Source organism: Oncorhynchus mykiss, chromosome 9 (assembly GCF_057628025.1).
Source record: "Oncorhynchus mykiss isolate SJ-2025 chromosome 9, ASM5762802v1, whole genome shotgun sequence".
In the NCBI taxonomy this organism is placed as follows: Eukaryota; Metazoa; Chordata; class Actinopteri; order Salmoniformes; family Salmonidae; genus Oncorhynchus; species Oncorhynchus mykiss.
The window spans coordinates 47,839,794-47,862,077 of record NC_143030.1 but is presented as its reverse complement, the minus strand read 5'-3'; the positions used below and the strand labels follow the sequence as shown (position 1 = coordinate 47,862,077).

The 22,284-nt window shown below is 43.3% G+C and overlaps 1 protein-coding gene across 12 annotated transcripts in view; it reads left to right on the top strand.

Moving 5' to 3' along the window:
* The window catches only part of LOC110532151 (voltage-gated potassium channel subunit beta-2), a 116,160-nt gene that overhangs the window by 89,635 nt on the left and 4,241 nt on the right, over nt 1-22,284 (top strand). For 7 of the 12 annotated variants that reach the window (XM_090184366.1, XM_036988065.2, XM_090184361.1 and 4 more), the window contains 8 exons: nt 5,341-5,385; nt 9,133-9,176; nt 9,407-9,493; nt 15,503-15,588; nt 15,721-15,841; nt 16,357-16,451; nt 17,353-17,473; nt 17,919-18,007. In XM_090184366.1, the coding sequence (XP_090040492.1) occupies nt 5,341-5,385; nt 9,133-9,176; nt 9,407-9,493; nt 15,503-15,588; nt 15,721-15,841; nt 16,357-16,451; nt 17,353-17,473; nt 17,919-18,007 (688 nt within the window). Of the gene's footprint in view, nt 1-5,340; nt 5,386-9,132; nt 9,177-9,406; nt 9,494-10,057; nt 10,103-15,502; nt 15,589-15,720; nt 15,842-16,356; nt 16,452-17,352; nt 17,474-17,918; nt 18,008-22,284 lie in introns of all 12 variants that reach the window. The other 5 variants (XM_090184365.1, XM_036988063.2, XM_090184360.1 and 2 more) reach the window with 1 other exon arrangement.

The window sequence follows — 22,284 nt, the reverse complement described above, 5'->3', positions numbered from 1 at the left end:
CACCAGCGGAATCATTCCAGCTTGAAGGAGCTGGATCAGTTTTGCCTTGAAGAATTGGCAAAAATCCCAGTGGCTAGATGTGCCAAGCTTATAGAGACATACCCCAAGAGACTTGCAGCTGTAATTTCTGCAAAAGGTGTCTCTACAAAGTATTGACTTTGGGGGAGGTGAAAAGTTATGCACAAGTTTTCAGTTTTTTGTCTTATTTCTTGTTTGTTTCACAATAAAAAATATTTTGCATCTTCAAAGCGGTAGGCTTGTTGTGTAAATCAAATCATACAACCCCCCCCCCAAAATAAATGTTAATTACAGGTTGTAAGGCAACAAAATAGGAAAGGGGGTGAATACTTTTGCAAGCCACTGTAGCTTCTAGAACTAACGAATTAGTAAACCTGTTAGCTACAGTCATGCAGGACAGTCAGCAAGCAGATTAGCAGTTACACCGGCGGGCCCTGTTGGCAAGAAATCAATAAAACCAAAAGCTTACCTTGACTTGGATAAGTTCCAGTGTTGGAGAGCCATAGCCAGCTAGGTAACATAGCATCCCTCTCTGTTTGAGTCAGGTATTGGGTAGGCTAAACTAGCTAGCTGCATTCGCTAGCTAAGCAAGTGAAAGTGAAAAAAATACAACAACATATAGCTAGCTCTCTTTTTTATTTATTTTACCTTTATTTAACCAGGTAGGCAAGTTGAGAACAAGTTCTCATTTACAATTGCGACCTGGCCAAGATAAAGCAAAGCAGTTCGACAGATACAACGACACAGAGTTACACATGGAGTGAAACAAACATACAGTCAATAATACAGTATAAACAAGTCTATATACGATGTGAGCAAATGAGGTGGGAAGGGAGGTAAAAGGCAAAAAAAAGGCCATGGTGGCAAAGTAAATACAATATAGCAAGTAAAACACTGGAATGGTAGATTTGCAATGGAAGAATGTGCAAAGTAGAAATACAAATAATGGGGTGCAAAGGAGCAAAATAAATAAATAAATTAAATACAGTAGGGAAAGAGGTAGTTGTTTGTTTGTTTCTCTTTCTTGCTTCTCCTTCATTTTTGAAGAAATTAATTTGTTCAAAACTGTTCAACAATTGTCTTTCTCTCTCTCTTTGAGTCAACTAGTCATCACATTGTATGCACTGCAGTGCTAGCTAGCTGTAGCTTATGCTTTCAGAACTAGATTCATTCTCTGATCCTTTGATTGGGTTAATTAACATAAACACGTAGCCTACAAGCCACTGATGCAGATCTTTGGAACATTTACATTTTAAAACGTCTAATAAAGGCATGTAATATAGCCTACACCTTCACAATAAATCCATTATTTATTTTATTATTATTCGACCATGCTGGTCATTTATGAACATTTGAACATCTTGGCCATGTTCTGTTATAATCTCCACCCGGCACAGCCAGAAGAGGACTGGCCACCCCACATAGCCTGGTTCCTCTCTAGGTTTCTTCCTAGGTTTTGGCCTTTCTAGGGAGTTTTTCCTAGCCACCGTGCTTCTACACCTGCATTGCCTGCTGTTTGGGGTTTTAGGCTGGGTTTCTGTACAGCACTTTGAGATATCAGCTGATGTACGAAGGGCTATATAAATACATTTGATTTGATTTTAGACAGGTCTAAAGAAACATGATATGAAGAAAATGTAGTCTATTTCAGAAGAACAGAATAGCATACTCTGAGTTGTCCTTATGTTAGGTCCTTATCTGGCTATGCCATATGGCTGTGGGCTACACTAGTTCATTTAGCCACAAGATTAGCTTAGAATTCCATGGCATTATTTTATATTAATTTATAGTATGAACAATACAATTGAACAAAGCTGAATAAAATATAAATTATATTTTCTCCAAACGATTGGAGGGAGTGAGCACATGAATTCTGTGTTGAGAGGTTAACAAACAAATAGGTATTCCTATATGCTTACTTTATAGTTAATAATGTAACTTTAGTTGTTCTACAAACGTTGGGCTCTATGCTTTGATTTTTAATACATTGTAAGGCTGCATGATGCGACTCTAATGATTCTTTTGAAAAAAGTTGCTTGAAAGGCATGAGCTCTGCTTAGTTTTTTTGTGCAGGCTGTACACGCATCTTCAGTCTCTCATTCACAATTTGAGAAGCACTTGATAATGGCTTGAATTTCCCGGCGGCATCCACTTTGTGTGGCCATAATGCACCCTAAAAAAAAACATGCCTTTTGCAGCCATTCTCCCTGAGTGCTGCCTGCTCCGAAGCACCTCTCATCTCACTCACACTGCTCTCCTTCATGTGATTGGGTCTTTCTCAAAAGCTACAAGTGAAGACAGACGCATCCGGGACGCAACTGCACGCGTCCTTATCCAATTCTGAGGTGCATATTGAAGATATTGGAAGAACTGTCCACATTTACTTTTCGTCAGCAACAAAAAGATGAGGCCTAACAAACAGCAAAAGCACCCATGTCAATCTACTATCCCCCATAGTACAAAAGTAGATATTATATATAAGATATTATATTCTGTGCGAGAAATAAATATTCCAAACATAGTCTGGTACAGTTGTGGGATGCGATAGATCCCAAATAAATACAACCACAACCATGAGGCTGATGCAACAGATCAGAACGTTTAACTTTAAATGTTAATAAACTATTAGGCTATTTCTTCACATTTATAAGCGCAGCAATACGCACATGGTAGTAGACTATAAGCACAAATGTTCCATTAGCGGAAAACACCATTATCAAAAGTGACGCAAATGCAATTATGCATGTAATGCTTTTATTATAAAGGTACATTTTTATGGTTAAAATTATCTTCCCCAAACCTCAAACTCACGCGCTGCGTATGTATGCCAGTTAGGCTCTACACCCGTTGTAAATCAGATTAATGTGCTTCATTTGAAGACATTATTTGTCCACTTTAGTTGTGATATAAACCTTATCAAAACATATAGGCCTATGGGCTAGGCTACATGAGGTGTGCGACTATGATTACAAAGTCATACAAAAAGGCCATTGTTTCTTGCTTTAAGCTGGGCATAATTGACAAGTGATAATATATCATTCATAAGTGATAAGCTAATATTGTCACCCCTCAGACTATTCTTGATTTAACATATATTCTTGATTTAACATATATTTTTTACATATATTAAAAAATACATGTGTGAAATTCGTTTTGATTTAGAAAGGTGCATGATAATTGTCCAATCTCAAAACGGACAGGGGAAAAAATACATGTCATCTCTGCACTTACAGTGCCTTCTGAAAGTATTCAGACCCATTGACTTTTTTCCACATTTTGTTACATTAGATATATTCTAAAATGAATTAAAGAAATAAAAATCCTCAGCAATCTACACCCAATAATATTGACAAAGTGAAAATTGGTTTTTAGAAATGTTTGCAAATGTATTAAAGATAAAAAGAAAAACAGATACCTTATTTACATAAGTATTCAGACCCTTTGCTATGAGACTTGAAATTGAGCTCAGGTGCATCCTGTTTCCATTGATCATCCTTGAGATGTTTCTACAACTTGATTGGAGTCCGTCTGTGGTAATTTCAATTAATTGGACATGATTTGGAAAGGCAAACACCTGTCTCTATAAGGTTCCACAGTTGACAGTGCATGTCAGAGCAAAAACCAAGCCATGAAGACAAAGGAATTGTCTGTAGAGCTCCGAGACAGAAATGTGTCGAGGCACAGATCTGGGGAAGGGTACCAAAAAATGTCTGCGGCATTGAAGGTCCCCAAGAATACAGTGGCCTCCATCATTGGAAGAAGTCTTCCTAGAGCTGGCCGCCCGGCCAAACTGAGCAATCGGAGGAGAATGGCCTTGGTCAGAGAGGTGACCAATAATCCAATGGTCAGTCTGACAGGGCTCTAGAGTTCCTCTGCGGAGATGGGAAAACCTTCCAGAAGGACAACCATCTCTGCAGCACTCCCCCAATCAGGCTTTTATGGTAGAGTGGCCAGACTGAAGCCACTCCTCAGTAAAAGGCACATGACAGCCCACTTGGAGTATGCCAAAAGGCACCTAAAGACTCTCAGACCATGAGAAACAAGATTCTCTGGTCTGATGAAACCAAGATTAAACTCTTTGGCCTGAATGCCAAGCGTCACTTCTCGAGGAAACCTGGTGGTGGCAGCATCATGCTGTGGGGATGTTTTTCAGCTGCAGGGACTGGGAGACTAGTCAGGATCGAGGCAAAGATGAATGGAGCAAATTACAGAGAGAGCCTTGATAAAAACCTGCTCCAGAGAGCTCAGGACCTCAGACTGGGGCGAAAGTTCACCTTTCTACAGGACAACGACCCTAAGCACACAGCCAAGACAACGCAGGAGTGACATCGGGACAAGTCTCTGAATGTCCTTGAGTGCCCCAGCCAGAGCCCGGACTTGAACCCAATCGAACATCTCTGGAGAGACCTGAAAATAGCTGTGCATCAACGCTCCCCAACAAACCTGACAGAGCTTGAGAGGATCTGCAGAGAAGAAGGGAGAAACTCCCCAAATACAAGTGTGCCAAGCTTGGAGCGTCATATCCAAGAAGACTCGAAGCTGTAATCGCTGCTAAAGGTGCTTCAACAAAGTACTGAGTAAAGCATCTGAATGCTTATGTGAATTTTTTTTTTAAATGGGGGGTCAACTAACTGAAACATTGGTTTAAATTCCACTGAGCACATTGTCTTGAGCATACAGGAACACCATTGTCTAGTTCGCTGCACCTGTCAAATCTCTCTCTCGAATTTCAAAAATGTTCCGTCTCAGCAGCTATACTCGCTCTTTTTAAGTGAAGATGGAGGAGATTGCTAGTGGCCAGACTTGTTTGTTACTCCTGTATTTTTGTTATTTTATGAATGGTGAAGTGCACTTAATGCTAGCAATCTAGCCTGCAGGATATGCCGGGTAGTCAATGGCATTGGATGGGAGCGCTGAGGGGAAACAAACATGCTTCTCCCCCACTTCTGAAGAAGTACCCTGCTAAAGCCCACAGCCCTTCTCCTGTTTGATTATCATCAGAGGCAGCAGCAGGAATCAAGGTTTTCCTAAAAAGTGCTATTTATTAGTTGCTTTTTATTTGTTTACATAATCAGTTACATAATCAGTCAACAATTACTATTAATTAATTACTGCAAGTAAAAAAAATAACACACCAGATGAAATAGGTTCAGAATGAATTGTTTTTCTGTCAAATCGTCATTGGGGCCAAGGGGACTTAAGTGCAGAAGAATTATAATTAAATCATTCTGAAGAATTATAACATAATGCACTGGATCTCCCATTTTCAAGTCAGAATGCTCACCATGCACCTTTCCCTCATACACTTCTCTCTCCTTACAGGCGCTCTACTTTGGTCATCACCACCAAGATATTCTGGGGAGGAAAGTACGTATTACACTTTTTAAAAACCTTTTTCTTTATGTGTGTGTGTGTGTGTGTGTGTGTGTGTATGTGTGTGCGTGTGTGTGTTAGAGGCAGTATTGAGGCTGTATGACTCTTAATTGTTTTCCTATGAGGAAACGGGGTCGATCCCCTCCTATGAGAATGCCCTTTCACTGAGGATCAATTAAAAGGGCATTCATTAGTAGCTGCTTATAAATAAATGAATGATATGTACCCACTGATTCTTGAAGAATATAACGTATAAATGCCTCATGAGTATCAGGTATCAAGGTAAGACCCAAGTGTAGACTATGTGAAGTAACAATGTTTATTGTAACAGCAGGGGCAGGCAAATGACAGGTCAAGGCTGACAGGGTTCGATAATCCAGAGTAGGAGCAAAGGTAAAGGATGACAGGCAGGCTCAGGGTCAGGGACAGGCAGAGTTCGGTAATCCAGAGGTGGAGCAAAGGTACAGGATGGCGGGCAGGCTTACGGTCAGGGACAGGCAGAGTGGTCAGGCGGGTGGGTACAAGGTCAGGACAGGCAAGGGTCAAACGCCAGGGGGACAAGAAAAAGAGAGGCTGAGAAAAGACAATAGCTGACAGGACAAACAAGATGAACTGGCACAGACAGACAGAAAACACAGGTATAAATTCCCAGAGGATAAGTGGGGAAGATGGGCGACACCTGGAGGGGGTGGAGACAAGTACAAGGATAGGTGAAACAGATCAGGGCGTGACAGTACACCCCTCCCTCTAGGGATGCCACATGGTGTTCCACCTGGGCGGATACTTGGTTGACTGTGGTGCCGGCGGGGAAAGTCGGCGATAATGGAAGGGTCCAGGATGTCTTTAGCGGGAACCAAGCACCTCTCCTCCGGGCCATAACCCTCCCAGTCAACCAGGTACTGGAAACCACTGCCCCCGTGGTCAAACCCTCAGGAGGCGTCTCACCGTGTACGCTGGCAGGCCAACGATGACACGGGGAGAGGGATGGGCCTAGAAACAGAAAACAAGGGGGAGTCAGACATGGTTTTGGCTCTAGACACAGAAAAGGTAGGACAAATACAGAGGGTACGGGGCAACAGAGGATGAACAACAGAGGGGCTAATGATCTTGGAGCGGGGGGAAAGGTCTCGGCTTCCGGGGGTGTAGCCGCGGCACTATAGCGACGTGCCAGCACCTCAGGCTTGAACTTCTTGGATACCGGTTGGTGCTGTGGAAGCGAAGTGGCCCGGGCCTTACTAAACCCCTCACGGAGGAAGACGGGAAGACGTCCCGGGGCAGGCAGAGCTGACTTCAGGCAATGAGTGTGGCAGGACGGGCTCCAGCCCACGGTGGCACCAGTAGCCCAGTCAATGGAGAGATTGTGTTACCTGGAGCCAAGAGAATCCCAATACCATGGGAACTAGCAGAAATTGTATCGTTTCGCTGTGGTTCCCCGACACTCGTAGGCTGATGGAGTGGTTTGGTGGGTGACCTGGCCTATAGAGCGCCCGTCCAGCGCCCTAACACCCATGGGAATGGAGAGGGGTTGAGTGGGGATACCCAGGTCGGACGCCAGGGCAACGTCCATGAGACTCACATCGGCCCCTGAGTTGATGAGTACCTGGAGAGACTTGGACTGGTTGCCCCACAACAGGGTGGCATGGAGAGGGGGGCGAGTAAGGAGAGAAGAATAATTATCTTTAAGACCCACTAGTGTACTCACTCCAACAGATGAGCTAGGTCTCTTGAAGGGACAGGTAGACACAAAATGACCGGCAGTACCGCAATACAGACAACTCTAGGTCACAAGTCTGCGTACGCTTTCGGCTGGAGACAGCCTAGACCTGCCGAGCTGCATCAGCTCGGGAAGAGGTGAATCGGCAGTCTCCGGAGGCTCTTGGAGGGACTCGGGTAGGCTCGGATCCTCTCGGGGACGTAGACAACGGGGACTTCCAGAGTTCATCAGCTGCAAGGTGGGATCCCTGTGTGAGTGATTGGGACTGCAATCGGACCTCTTCCGCAATCGGACCTCTACGTTCCTGTAGCCGACCATCAATCCGGATGATTAAAGCGATGAGTGAGTCGAGATCTGTTGGTAGTTCTCGGGCTTCCAGCTCATCCTTTATCTCCTCCGATAATATGGGAACTTGTCGAACAGTGGTTCCAGGTACCCTCCGCTGCCAGCATGCGGAACTCCATCGCATAGTCTGCAACACTGAGGGTGTCCTGCCGAAGCTGGAGAACTTCCGGGCAGCCTCTCTCCCGGACAACGGAGCCTCAAACTTTTCTCACCTCTGCCACAAATACCTCCAGACTGAGGCAGATGGCGGATTGTTTCTCCAACACCGCCGTGGCCCAGGGAAGTGCCCTCCCGGACATCAGCGTAATAATGTACGCTACATTCGAGTGGTCTGAGGGGAACGAAGAAGGCTGTAGCTCAAACGAGGGAGCACTGGGAGAGAAAGGCCCGGCAGGTTCTGGAATCTCTATCGTAGCGCTCCGGGGGAGGTTAGCGGGGTTCCCGGGAAACCGGGGTGACGGCGCTGCTACCAGCCAAGTTAGAGGGGCTGGGGGGTTACTGTTATGGTAGGCTGCCTAGTAGGCAACCCACGGAATTTCTCCCGCAATGCGTCCAAGACTAGGTCGTGTCGTTCGGCCACGGCCTGGAATCCTTCCATCAGACCACAAAGCAACTCCTCGTGCCTACCAATGGTGGCTCCTTCGGAGGAGATGGCGTTGCAGAGCTGGACCAAGTCTACTGGGTCAGTCATGGCCAGTTTGTACTATCAGGTATCAAGGTAAGACCCAAATGCAGACTGTGTGAAGTAACAATGTTTATTGTAACAACAAAGGCAGGCAAACGACAGGTCAAGGCAGGCAGGGGTCGATAATCCAGCGTAGGAGCAAAGGTACAAGATGGCAGGCAGGCTCAGGGACAGGCAGAGTGGTCAGGCGGGTGGGTACAGGGTCAGGACAGGCAAGGGTCAAACATGAGAAAAAGAGAGGCTGGGAAAAGACAGTAGCTGACAGGACAAAGGCTGCTAAGCTTGACAAACAAGACAAACTGGCACGTACAGACAGAAAACACAGGTATAAATACCCAGAGGATAAGTGGGGAAGATGGACGAGGGGGTGGAGACAAGCACATGGTCAGGTGAAACAGATCAGGGCTTGACAAGAGCTTGGTTCAACTGTCGTACCCCATCAGAACTCAAAATATAAGCTTGTTTCACTTGAATGTTTGTAAAAAAAAAATAAAAATGTAAGTAAATGTAAACAACCACTGTATAGCCTAAAAACATGGATAAAACTATAATTTTGATAACATGGATAGTCAGTCCTTGCATCCATAGCGTGGTCTGTTGATTTGAAAGTGGTTAGATTTCTCCAGCCCATCCCTCAGGTTTTACTGAAACAGTTGCAGGGAGAACACTTAGTCAATGTTTTAATTAAGAATTGCTGCTTTAATGGTCTTGCCTAGCACTGACAGGAGGCACCAATTTCAACTTTAGTACGTTTCTATCTTGCATCATAGAGATGGATAGAGGGCACCTGCTGCACCTGCTAAAACATGCTGTGTGTCAAGTGTGCCCTCTATCTATCTCTATGTCTCACATTCAACCCACCAATATGGATTGAATACAGTGAACATCTGTACTGTATCAGTTACAGTATGACATGTGAAACTGTGAATTGTAGCACGAAGTTGTTAAACGTCATGATTTTATATCCTGACAAGGGCATTTGTTGTTTGCTTATCAGAGCAGAAACAGAAAGAGGGTTGTCCAGAAAACATATCATCGAAGGTAAGCCATTTTAAGCCACTTTTATACGGAGTTATTATTACATGTACAGTGTGGTAGCCTATATACTTGCAGGATATCAATATGACATTTGGATCCAATCCAGTCATTCACTACATTCAGTACATCCTGTATATACAGTGCATAAATGAGAGCATTAAAAACAAACAGGATTCTGGCTTTAATGTAAACTATTACCGTTATCTTGATGGTCTTTGCCCTATATAATGCAGGACTAAGGGCATCGCTAGACCGACTGCAGCTAGAGTATGTGGACGTCGTTTTCGCAAACAGACCAGACCCCAACACACCTATGGAAGGTAGGCAGCACTCTTCTTTGAATGCTGTTTGTTTACATTCATCTGTGGTATGTTCAGTTGCGTATCTGTTGCACCGTGACATATTCATGTCATAAACAGACCACCTTGCATCCAGTGGTGCAGCGGTGCAGTAATAATGTTCGGTCAGGCTAGAGTCTCATTCGTACATATTATCTACAGACAGATAAATGGCTCTATGGTTTGGACCTTAAGGTTACATTTACTTTTATTGGGTACATACGTTTTTCGAATCCTAGATGTAGAGATAGGACACAGTTGATAGCTCAAACATCCTCTTTGCATACCAACTGCAGTAATATATGATTGTCTAAACCCAAACCTACCGAACAAGGGCATGGGCAATGGATGACACATTTCTATTCCTGTCACTGATTGAAATGGTCAGTAAAGCATTGTGAACTTTGAACTTGAGCTCAGTCAGTGCATGATGGGGCTCGCTGTATTGGGCTGTGGCTCCCACCCTGCAGGCCCTTATGTATACTTCCAGATGTCATTCATTCACAGACTGGTCAGCGTCTTCACTCTCTTTGTTTTTGTCACCAGGAGACCCATTTCACACCTCAAAGTCCAAGACATTCATCATAGAAGGTACATGGTACCCTTAGTCAAAACAAAGTGTTCAATCAAACACCCCTTTAAACGAAAGGCATTTTATGGCAGTGACTTGATAAAAGTAGTCCTCCCTCTGTTATCCTACCATTCAAAACCCCCTTTAAATCCATAAAATGTTGGACTTTTCGTAGTGCTAGCACAAAAGGGTGGTCTACTGTAGTAGATTGATTGAGTGTTTGATTCATATTTGATAACGTTACATCTTGTAAGTACATTTTGGAGAAATTCACAGAATTTCATGGATCCCTCAATCATTGTAAAAAAAAAAGAAGAAAATCCGTAACTTGTTTCCTTTCTCATTTTCACTTCAAAGCTTTTTTCCCCTCATGTTTTCACCATTAATTCATGAGTATAACCGATATGTTTAGTTGACAGAAATAAATAAACTGTTTCTGGGCTCATAATGCCAATAATGCCAATGTGGGCAGTTTCAGTCGTCTTGAAAAGGCAATTTCCACTTTTTGTTGTTGGAAGAAATGACACTTAATGATGTCCATTCTCTCCCCGACTGACAATTGTAACCAAAATATGATGTAATCCTTCCAGAATCCTTTGATTTACTCAGTTGGGTGTCTTTCAATTTCTCTCTCTGTTTCTTTTCTCTCTCGCTCTCTCCAACTGTAACTTATGCCAGATGAAGGCAATTATGTGGAGTTCCATACCATATAGAAAGAAAATCAGGATATGAGGTGTACCAAGCCACATGTACCATTACACTAGTCATAAAACATTGTGAAAGCCCCATACCAAACCACTCCCGACCATTACTGTTGTCGTTAGCATCACTCATCCCTCCCATTTCTCATACGACTGGCTTGGTTTCCTTTTATTTTGCCAGATGGCCGCTGCCGGTGCTGCTGCGGCCTCCATTGTGAACGCTGTCTTGACTGCAGTGTCTCTCTCTTGCCTGAGCATGCAAACCATCAGGGCTTTGTTCCAGCCAAGCAGTAACCCAATTATACTAATCAGAGTCTTGATTAAATACTAATTAATGGGTGGAACAGGTTTTATACTTGGGTGGAACAAAAACGTGCACCCATATGTGCCATAGGAGGGAAAGAATGCATACCCCCAGGCTAGATGATGGTTTGGAGCCACTGAAGCCTTATTCACAAATCTTCCGTTTTTTCTCTTTACAACAGTTAAAGCCTGTACAGATATACAGCCGAGACACAGCCGAGATACAGCCGAGACAATAAGTTTTTATGCAGTTTTAGAACAAAGTTTGCTTGATCTGAATGGTCTAGTTTTAGAATGTCTAATTTTGGCTGCTGGAGTTTACAGAATTCAACCTGTCAAAACTTAGCTAAAGACTTGAGACGAGACTGGTCCGTTTAGCCAATCAGAAAACAGCTAGCCAAGCAGACAGCTAGCCAACTATTTTGCTCTAGCTAGCCTAGCTTGCTGTTATATCTCTGACAAGTTACAAAGTGTGCCCTATTTCTGGTGCATGTACTGTATTTTCATGATACTTGTTTGCTACAACAAGTGGTAACTGTCTCAGGGTTTTTTTAAATCTGAATGCGCATCTTTAGTCAGCTGTTCTAAAACACATCATTTTAAAACGGGCTAGTTTTTTTCTCGTCTCCTCTCTCCATATGTCAGCGTTATATCTCAAATAAAATAAAATAACATTTTACAGCAGGTAGAAAAGGTGCATTGAAATGCTTGTGTGCTAGCTCCCACAACATTGCAGTTCAATAATCAATATCAACTATGAAAGGACATTTACTGAAGTAAATGTGGTGTGCTTGCTAGTCTTGAATTCTTTATGGTTGTGAAATAGTAGTATTAGTGGTAGTGATGGCAGTAGTGATGGTGGTAGTAGTAGTAATGGTAGTAATAGTGTTTTCATAGGCTGTGTTAGCTATAGTGACCTATTTTGGAGAGGTTTGTAGGTGTGGAGCTATTATAGTGGGTTATAGTGGGCTAGTATAGTAGCCTAGAGTACTATATCCTTATAAGTCATATCATATATTTTTAAGCTGTCAATGTTTTAGTTGGAACTTTCTGTAAGTTTTGTGCCAGTTATTTCAGTTTAGAATGTTGAAGCCTGAATTCCTCCATTGAAATAAATGGGGATAAGACAAGCTTCATGGTTTACAAAATATGAATGGTATCAAAAAACAGTGTTGAAGCCATCTATGTTGAGTCTGTCTCCACATGTCAACATTGGGGTGGTGTTTGTAGCTGAAATGACTCAAGAGCAGTGGTGAATCCAGATGTTGCCTTTGAAGTCTATGGAGCTTTTATGCAAATATAAAACTGTTATAGTTCCAAAAGCACAAGGAGCATCAACAATCTTTTTACATGCAATCTAAGTTGAGTCAGTCTGTACATGTCAGTATTTGGTTTGGTGTTTGTGACGTTAACGGTTCAATTAGTATTGAAATGTATTCTTTAGGATGTCTATTTATAGTATTTTTGTCCTATGAATTAATGTTGGCTAATCCAAAGTCTTCGCTTTAAGGCCTTTCAAGCGTTTATGGACATTTAAAATGGTTATAGTTTAAATAGTATAAATTGTATCAAAAAGCTGTATTCAAGCACACTATTCCAGAATGGTGTCAACGTTTTTGAGTTTGAATGGCGTTTCCAGCTTAAACCATTGAAAACTAGCAGCGACCGGTATTTCTTCCATTAAAGTCTATAGCCCCTAAAATATATTTGGGTTTATGCAAATATAGTTGCAGTATGAAAAGTATAATTAGTTTCAAAACGTTTTCTTCAAGCAACAGTACCAGTGGCAATCTGCACGTTTTAAAGTTGCTTTGGTGTTGGTATATTTAACGGCTCAAGAGTATTGGCGAATCCAAATACTTCCCATTTAAGCCTAGGTACCACCATTAAACAGCAATAGTTCAGAAAGTATACATGGTATCAAAACGCTGAATACAAGCAACCTATTCCAGACCAGTCTGCACATTTTAAAGTTTGAATGGCGTTTCTTGCTTAAACGGTTGAAGACTAGTTAAGGGCTACATTTTTTACCATTCAAGTCTATGGCCATTGACATGCATTGGGATTTATGCAAGTATGGTTGTAGTGTGAAAAGTTTTTTCAAGTGCACTGCAGATGGTGAGCCTACACGTTTGAAAGTTGTTTTGGTATCGGTAGATTTTACGGTTTTGACGCTACATGTGGCGGCGGAGAGAATAATAATAAGAAGAAGGTTTAACAGTTTCTAAAAATGAACATGTAATATAAGAGTTATTATGCATAGTAATAGCCAGATATGTACACAATAGGATCTACAGTATAGATAATGAATGTGCTATGTCAAGTACAACTGTATTTACAAATATAAAATGGGAAGTATCTTGGTCGCGGTGTTGAATAAATAATATATACTAGAGCAGCAGTGTTGACTGTGTATGTGTGTGTGTGCCTTCAGAAATTATTCACACCCCTTGTATTTTTACACATTTTGTTGTGTTACTAGGTGGGATTAAAATGTTTGTTTTTTTTTAATGTCAATGATCTACACAAAATACTCTAATGTCAAAGTGGAAGACAAATTCGAACATTTGTCAAAAATGTTTGAAAAATAAAACACATATAGCTTGAATATATAAGTATTCAACAGTGATTACAGCTTTGAGTCTTTCTGAGTATGTCTCTAAGAATCAGAGAGGTGCGGGGGTCTGCCATAATCGACATCCACGTCTTCAGTGCCCGGAGAACAGTGGGTTAACTACCTTGCTCGGGCAGAACAACAGATTTTAACCTTGTCAGATTCGATCCAGCAAGGTTGCCTGTATCTTTGTACTGATTGAGTGCATTGATACACCATCTAAAGTGTATATAATAACCTGCTCAAAGGGATATTCAATGTCTGCTTTTTATAAACATTTTACCCATCTACCAATAGGTGCCCTTCTTTGCAAGGCATTGGAAAAACCTCCCTGGTCTTTCTGGTTGAATCTGTGTTTGAAATTCGCCACTTGACTGAGGGACCTTCGAAATAATTGTGTGTGTGTGGGGAATAGGATGGGGTAGTCATTTAAACACTGTTATTGCACACAGAGTGAGTACATGCAACTTATTATGCGACTTAATAAGCTAATTTGTACTTTAGGCTTGCCATAACAAAGGGGTTGAATACTTATTTCTCAACAAAGGGGTTGAATACTTATTTACTCAAGACATTTCAGCTTTTCATTTTATATTCATTTCTAAAAATGTCTAAAAAAATAATTCCACTTTGACATTGTGTGTAGGTCAGTGACACACAATCTCAATTGAATCCATTTTTAATTCAGGCTGTATCACAACAACATGTGGAAAAAGTCAAGGGGTGGGAATACTTTCTGACGGCACTTTAGGTAACTGCTGTTTGACTTGACATGAAACTAAACTAGAGTTTAATCCCGGGGCTGAGCTAGTGCTTGTATGAAATGTGTTTGTAGAATGAAAAAATTGACTGAGTTGAACGAATCTCAAGGTTAGTGGCGCCTTGTAACATGTAACAATGTCAAATTTTGGGTCGAGTTATTAAGTAATTCACAGTTGTCTTTCAAACGTGTAATTATAAAGCAGTTACATAGTGGAACAAGAAAATGTGTAAAAACATTTAACAGAATCTTCAGCAATTGGATGTGTAATTATACATTCCCTGTTCCAATTGTGTAATAACTGATAGCGCTACAACCTTATTACATATAGTTACAGTATAACACCTATGTAATTACTATGTTGTTACTTCAGTTATAACTGTAATTACATAGTAATAGGGGAAACATAAAATACTGAAAATCTCATTATCTGACAGCATGACATGTTTAAAATTAAATTGTGCTGCTAGATTATGAGATTTACAGTATTTTTTTTGCACAGAGCTGTTCTCTTTAAAACATGCTTTTAAAACAGCCTGCTTTTAAAATGTAATGTTTCTTATATAAAAGTAGCATGAAAAGCTTTGAAGAAAACTCTGGGTTTTGGATTGACCCTACTGCTATTTTGACTCTGGCATGAATAGTGTTGTTTTGCCCAGATAAAATTGGTATTTGACTGCCTGATTTGTGACTGTCAAAACTCAACGCATAAATACCTTTGTGTGTCAAATCAAAACAAATCAAGTCAAATCAATGTGTCAATTGACTCCAAAAAAGGAATTACATAGTATCCTTCTCTCCCCATATGTTTCATTGCTCATTATTTAAACTGATGTATACATTAACCAGGTAGCTCCTTTGTGCTTTTACCCTTTTTCCAAAATTCTACGTGGACTTTCCTTCTATCTCCTCTTTCCCTTTCAATTCTCGTACATCCCTCTCCTCAATACCTTTCCACCCTCTCTCTTAATCTCACCTGTTCCCACCCCTGCTCTTCTCCAATGTCGGGGCCAATGGGTGAATGGTGTCTTTTGATTGGCAGAGACGGTGCGGGCAATGACCCATGTGATCAACCAGGGTATGGCCATGTACTGGGGAACATCGCGCTGGAGCTCCATGGAGATCATGGTGAGTTGGAAAACGGTTGAAACACGATAAAACCACAAAATAATCAATTACTTATTCCCATCACTCTATTGTTACGATATTACATTGCTCGTCCCTGAGCCTGTTTGCTGCTGTTCGTTGTCTGTCCTATAGGAGGCGTACTCAGTGGCCAGGCAGTTCAACCTGATACCCCCTATATGTGAGCAGGCTGAGTACCACATGTTCCAGAGGGAGAAGGTGGAGGTGCAGCTTCCCGAGCTCTTCCACAAAATAGGTAAGTTACACAGCAACCGTCTGCCTCCCTTCGGTTTGACCCATAAAGGTGGATAGAGGATGCACTTAGTACAACGATAAAATATGTGTGCCCTCTTTCCATCTCTATTGTTCCAGCGTTTAATAAGGGTAGATCCTGAAAGAGCTGAGGTCTGCAATTTGTGCCACAAACATACTCCATGTGCTGCTATTCATGTTTGGTAATGTGGCTAATGCTAGCCAAAAGTTGTGATAATTGTAATGTAGCTAATATACACTATTTGTATTTTGAATGAATCACTCTTAGGAGATGCTCTCAGTCCAAGTAGCTTGTCAAGGCACATAAAGACCAAGGCATGGAAGTCATAATGGCGGTAAAGCTGGGTATTCATTAGGCACCAAATGGAAGAAAACGGACTGAAACATAGAGGGCCTACCTGAACTTGTCCATTAAGAAACGCTTGTTTTCGGGTTTCCGTTGCAAAACGTTTTGCTACGGTGTGCACTAATGAATATGATCCCGATGTCTCTGTGCAGGTGTGGGTGCCATGACGTGGTCTCCGCTGGCGTGCGGGATCATCTCAGGGAAGTACGATAGTGGGGTACCCCCGTACTCACGGGCCTCACTAAAGGTAACCTTTGACCCTTGACGAGTGACTGATGCCTTATCCTCTCCAGCCCACATCTGTCACACCCCTTTGCTTGTGGTTGTAGTTGGTGTTGTTTTCTAGTCCTGCCACTCTGCCACCTTCCTTTCTGCTAACAACAGTTTATCCTGATAGTACATTGTTGTAGGACGTTCCTCTGAACTAATGCGTGTCAATTGAGGATTGGAGACTTTGAGAGTGTCAGGAAAGCCATTCGGTGTATATGGGTCAGCCAGCTTCAGTTGAACATTCCTTGGAGATTCTACACACCTACGCTCAAATGCACACACACACACACACACACACACACACACACACACACACACACACACACACACAGTGCTATTTCTACAGTATGTGTGATGTACCATGCTGTCTATAGCTCTCCTGCTCTTGTTCAGTGATATCTTTGGCTTAATAATCCTCCAATTAAGGGATCTATGCCACTGATTTCCTATGTCATACACTCCACTGGTGGAAACAGGCTATTTAAGTCCACTCAAGCACACAAATGTGGAAGCACAGAACCAAGGTCTTAGACAGAGGGGACAGGTAGCTGTGTGTGTGTGATAACCAGAGGCAGTCATTTACAGTCTCTGTGTAGTTCACTCACATTGCAGACATCTGCTCTGCCACTGGTGAGAGATCCACACACACTGGATGCGTTATGTGTGATAAATGTATAACTTTCAGCCATTCACAGAAAGGCATCTCTGCACCCCAGATGTTTCTGGATACAGTAGTCCTGAGCGAGAGTGTGTGTGTGTGTGTGTGTGTGTGTGTGTGTGTGTGTGTGTGTGTGTGTGTGTGTGTGTGTGTGTGTGTGTGTGTGTGTGTGTGTGTGTGTTCGCACGCATGCATGCGTGTATGTACTGTGCTGTGACAGGGCTACCAGTGGATGAAGGACAAGATCCTGAGTGAGGAGGGGCGCCGTCAGCAGGCGAAGCTGAAAGAGCTGCAGGCCATTGCCGAGCGACTGGGCTGCACCCTGCCCCAGCTCGCCATCGGTAACACACACCTGCCGCTCTCTCTTTTTCTCTCTGTCTGTCTGTCTGCCTGTCCTGTCCAGCCATCCGTCTGTCTGTGTCTTTTGAGCTCCAACGTGTTAGTCAGTCATTAAAGCAGTCTGTCCGTCAGTCAGTCTGACTTATGCAATCTATCTAACAGTGTTCACAATAATGTCAAATTACCAGAGTTAGCAAATGAGCTAACTGTCGTCCATAGTCTGTCTGTCTAGTAGGACCTCAAGTGGGAGGTTGGTCAAGTCCCTGGTAGTCAAATCTTTGATGTGTTGTTTCAGCTTAACTCCACAGTGTCTGAGAATGAGTCTTTGTGGTCACCTGAAGTCACTTAGTTGCACTGGATGTGTGTGTGTTTCTTCAGTCCTTCACTGTGCTTTGTGCTTCCACACACACATTGTTCATTTTCCTGTGTGGTTGTTCATTCCCACAGCATGGTGCCTGAGGAATGAAGGGGTGAGCTCTGTGCTACTGGGGGCCTCCAGCACAGACCAACTGATGGAGAATCTAGCAGCAATACAGGTCAGAAGTGAATACTCCACACACACACATCCACACAAGTACTCACACTCACATATACTGTACTTATGCATGCTTGCTCACAAACACATGATCTCTCTCTCTTTCACACACACACACACACACACACACACACACACACACACACACACACACACACACACACACACACACACACACACACACACACACACACACACACACACACACACACACACACAATGGGCGTGAACCCAGGTGTGCGAGAACTCACATTCACACATACTTATGGATACTTACTCACATACCACATACACATGCTCTCCCTCTCTCTCCACACACTGAGAAATACCTTCTAAACGAGCATTGCCTCTAAGTGGTAAATACAGTACCTTGGGAAAAAATTCAGACCCCTTCAACTGTTCCACATTTTGTTACATTACAGTCTTACACACACAATACCCCGTAATGACAAAGAGAAAACCGTTTTTTAGAAACTGAAATACCTAATTTACACAAGTATTCCTCCCCTTTGCTATGAGACTTGAAATTGAGCTCAGGTACATCCTGTTTCCATTGATCATCCTTGAGATGTTTCTACAACTTTATTGGAGTCCACCTATGGTAAATTCAATTGATTGGACATGATTTGGAAAGGCACACACCTGTCTACATAAAGTCCCACAGTTGACAGTGCATGTCAGAGCAAAAACCAAGCCATGAGGTCGAAGGGATTGTCCGTAGAGCTCTGAGACAGGATTATGTCAATGCACAGATCTGGGAAAGGGTACCAAAACATTTCTGCAGCATTGACGGTCCCCAAGAACACATTCAGCATTCTAATTGGAAAATGTTTAAGATTAATCCTGGAGCTGGCCGCCCGGCCAAACTGAGCAATCGGGTGAGAAGGGCCTTTGTCAGGGAGGTGACCAAGAACCTGATGGTCACTCCTACAGAGCTCTAGAATTCCTCTGTGGAGATGGGGAAACCTTCCAGAAGGACAACTATCTCTGCAGCACTCCACCAATCAGGCCTTTATGGTAGAGTGGCCAGACAGAAGCCACTTCTCAGTAAAAGGCACATGACAGCCCGCTTAGAGTTTGCCAAAAGGCACCTAAAGTCTCTCAGACTATGAGAAACAAGATTCTCTGGCCTGAATGCCAAGCGTCACGCTGGGAGGAAGCCTGGAACCATCCCTACGGTGAAGCATGGTGGTGCCAGCATCATGCTGTGGGGATGTTTTTCAGCTGCAGGCACTAGAAGACTAGTCAGGATCGAGGCAAAGATGAACTGAGCAATGTACAGAGAGAGCCTTGATGAAAACCTGCTCCAGAGCACTCAGGACCTCAGACTGCGGCGAAGGTTCACCTTCCAACAGGACAACAACCCTAAGCGCACAGCCAAGACAATGCAGGAGTGGCTTCCGGACAAGTCTCTGAATGTCCTTGAGTGGCCCAGCCATAGCCCGGACTTGAGCCCAATCTCTGGAGAGGTCTGAAAATAGCTGTGTAGCACCTCTCCCCATCCAACCTGACAGAGCTAGATAGGATCTGCAGAGCTGAATGGAAAAACAGCAAAAACAGGTGTTCCAAGTTTGTAGCGTGATACGAAAGAAGTCTCGAAAGGTGCTTCAACAAAGTACTGAGTAAAGGGTCTGAACACTTCTATTTTATATTTGTATTAATAATTAGCACGTAAAAAATAAGCTGTTTTTGCTTTGCCGTTATAGGTTATTGTGTGAAGATTGATGAGGCACATTTAAAAAAAATTTTTTTTTTTAGAATATACCTTATGTGCATATTTGTAAACAACAGCTGGTGCACGAAATCTAAGGAAGTCTCTAGATTTTGCTCGCATGAGGTAGAGTATATTGTGATAAATTGCAGACCACAATACTTGCCTAGAGAGTTCTCAGCTATACTTTTCGTGGCTGTTTATTTACCAACACAGACAGATGCCGGCACTAAGACAGCACTCAGCCAGCTGTATAAGGAAATAAGCAAACAGGAAACCACTCACCCAGAGGCGGCACTCCTAGTGGCCGGAGACTTTAATGCAGGGAAACTTAAATCAGTTCTACCAAATCTCTATCAACATGTTAAATGTGCAACCAGAGGGCAAAAAAATTCTAGATCACCTGTACTCCACACACAGAGATGCGTATAAAGCTCTCCCTCGCCCTCCATTTGGTAAATCCAACCACAACTCTATCCTCCTGATTACTGCTTACAAGCAAAAATGAAAGCAGGAAGCACCAGTGACTCGGTCTATAAAAAAATGGTCAGCTGAAGCAGATGCTAAACTACAGGACTGCTTTGCTATCACAGACTAGAACATGTTCCGGGATTCTTCCGATGACATTGAGGAATGCACCACATCAGTCACTGGCTTTATCAATAAGTGCATTGAGGACGTCGTCCCCACAGTGACTGTACGTACATACCCCAACCAGAAGCCATGGATTACAGGCAACATTCGCACTGAGCTACTCCTGTGGCGGGCCGGGCGCAGTGCACGCTAACCAAGGTTGCCAGGTGCACTGTGTTTCCTCCGACACATTGGTGCGGCTGGCTTCCAGGTTGGATGCGTGCTGTGTTAAGAAGCAGTGCGGCTTGGTTGGGTTGTGTATCGGAGGACGCATGACCTTCGACCTTCGTCTCTCCCGCGCCCGTATGGGAGTTGTAGTGATGAGATAAGATAGTAGCTACTAACAATTGGATACCACGAAATTGGGAAGAAAAAGGGGGTAAAAATTCAACAACAAAAAAACACGTAAAAAAAAAACATACACAAGGCTGCGTGGCCAGACAGATTACCAGGACGTGTGCTCCGGGCATGTGCTGACCAACTGGCAGGTGTCTTCACTGACATTTTCAACATTTCCCTGATTGAGTCTGTAATACCAACATGCTCCAAGCAGACCACCATAGTCCCTGTGCCTAAGAACACAAAGGCAACCTGCCTAAATGACTACAGACCCGTAGCACTCACGTCCGTAGCCATGAAGTGCTTTGAAAGGCTGGTAATGGCTCACATCAACACCATTATCCCAGAAACCCTAGACCCACTCCAATTTGCATACCGTCCAAACAGATCCACAGACGACATAATCTCTATTGCACTACACACTGCCCTTTCCCACCTGGACAAATGGAACACCTATGTGAGAATGCTGTTCATCGACTACAGCTCAGCGTTCAACACCATAGTACCCTCAAAGCTCATCACCAAGCTAAGGAACCTGGGACTAAACACCTCCCTCTGCAACTGGACCCTGGACTTCCTGACAGGTCGCCCCCAGGTGGTGAGGGTAGGTAGGAACACATCTTCCACGCTGATCTTTAACACTGGAGCTCCCCAGGAGTGCGTGCTCAGTCCCCTCCTATACTCCCTGTTCATGGCCAGGCAAACTCCAACACCATCATTAAGTTTGCTGACTACCTGTGTCGTCAGCAAACTTAATGATGGTATTGGGTCGTGCCTGATCACCGACAACGACGAGACAGCCTATAGGGAGGAGGTCAGAGACCTGGCCGGGTGGTGCCAGAATAACAACCTATCCCTCAACGTAACCAAGACTAAGGAGATGATTGTGGACTACAGGAAAAGGAGCACCGAGCACGTCCCTATTCTCATCGACGGGGCTGTAGTGGAGCAGGTTGAGAGCTTCAAATTCCTTGGTGTCCACATCAACAACAAAATAGAATGGTCCAAACACACCAAGACAGTCGTGGAGAGGGCACTACAAAGCCTATTCTCCCTCAGGAAACTAAAAAAATTTGGCATGGGTCCTGAGATCCTCAAAAGGTTCTACAGCTGCAACATCGAGAGCATTCTGACTGGTTGCATCACTGCCTGGTACGGCAATTGCTCGGCCTCAGACCGCAAGGCACTTCAGAGGGTAGTGCGTACGGCCCAGTACATAACTGGGGCAAAGCTGCCTGCCATCCAGGACCTCTACATCAGGCGGTGTCAGAGGAAGGCCCTAAACATTGTCAAAGACCCCAGCCACCCCAGTCATAGACTGTTCTCTCTACTACCGCAGTTCAAGCGGTACCATAGTTCCAAGTCTAGGACAAAAAGGCTTCTCAACAGTTTTTACCCCCAAGCCATAAGACTCCTGAACAGGTAACCAAATGGTTACCCGGACTATTTGCATTGTGTGCCTCCCCAACCCCTCTTTTACGCTGCTGCTACTCTCTGTTTATCTGCATAGTCTCTGTTTATCTGCATTATATGCATAGTCACTTTAACTATACATTCACGTACATACTACCTCAATTGGCCCGACCAACCAGTGC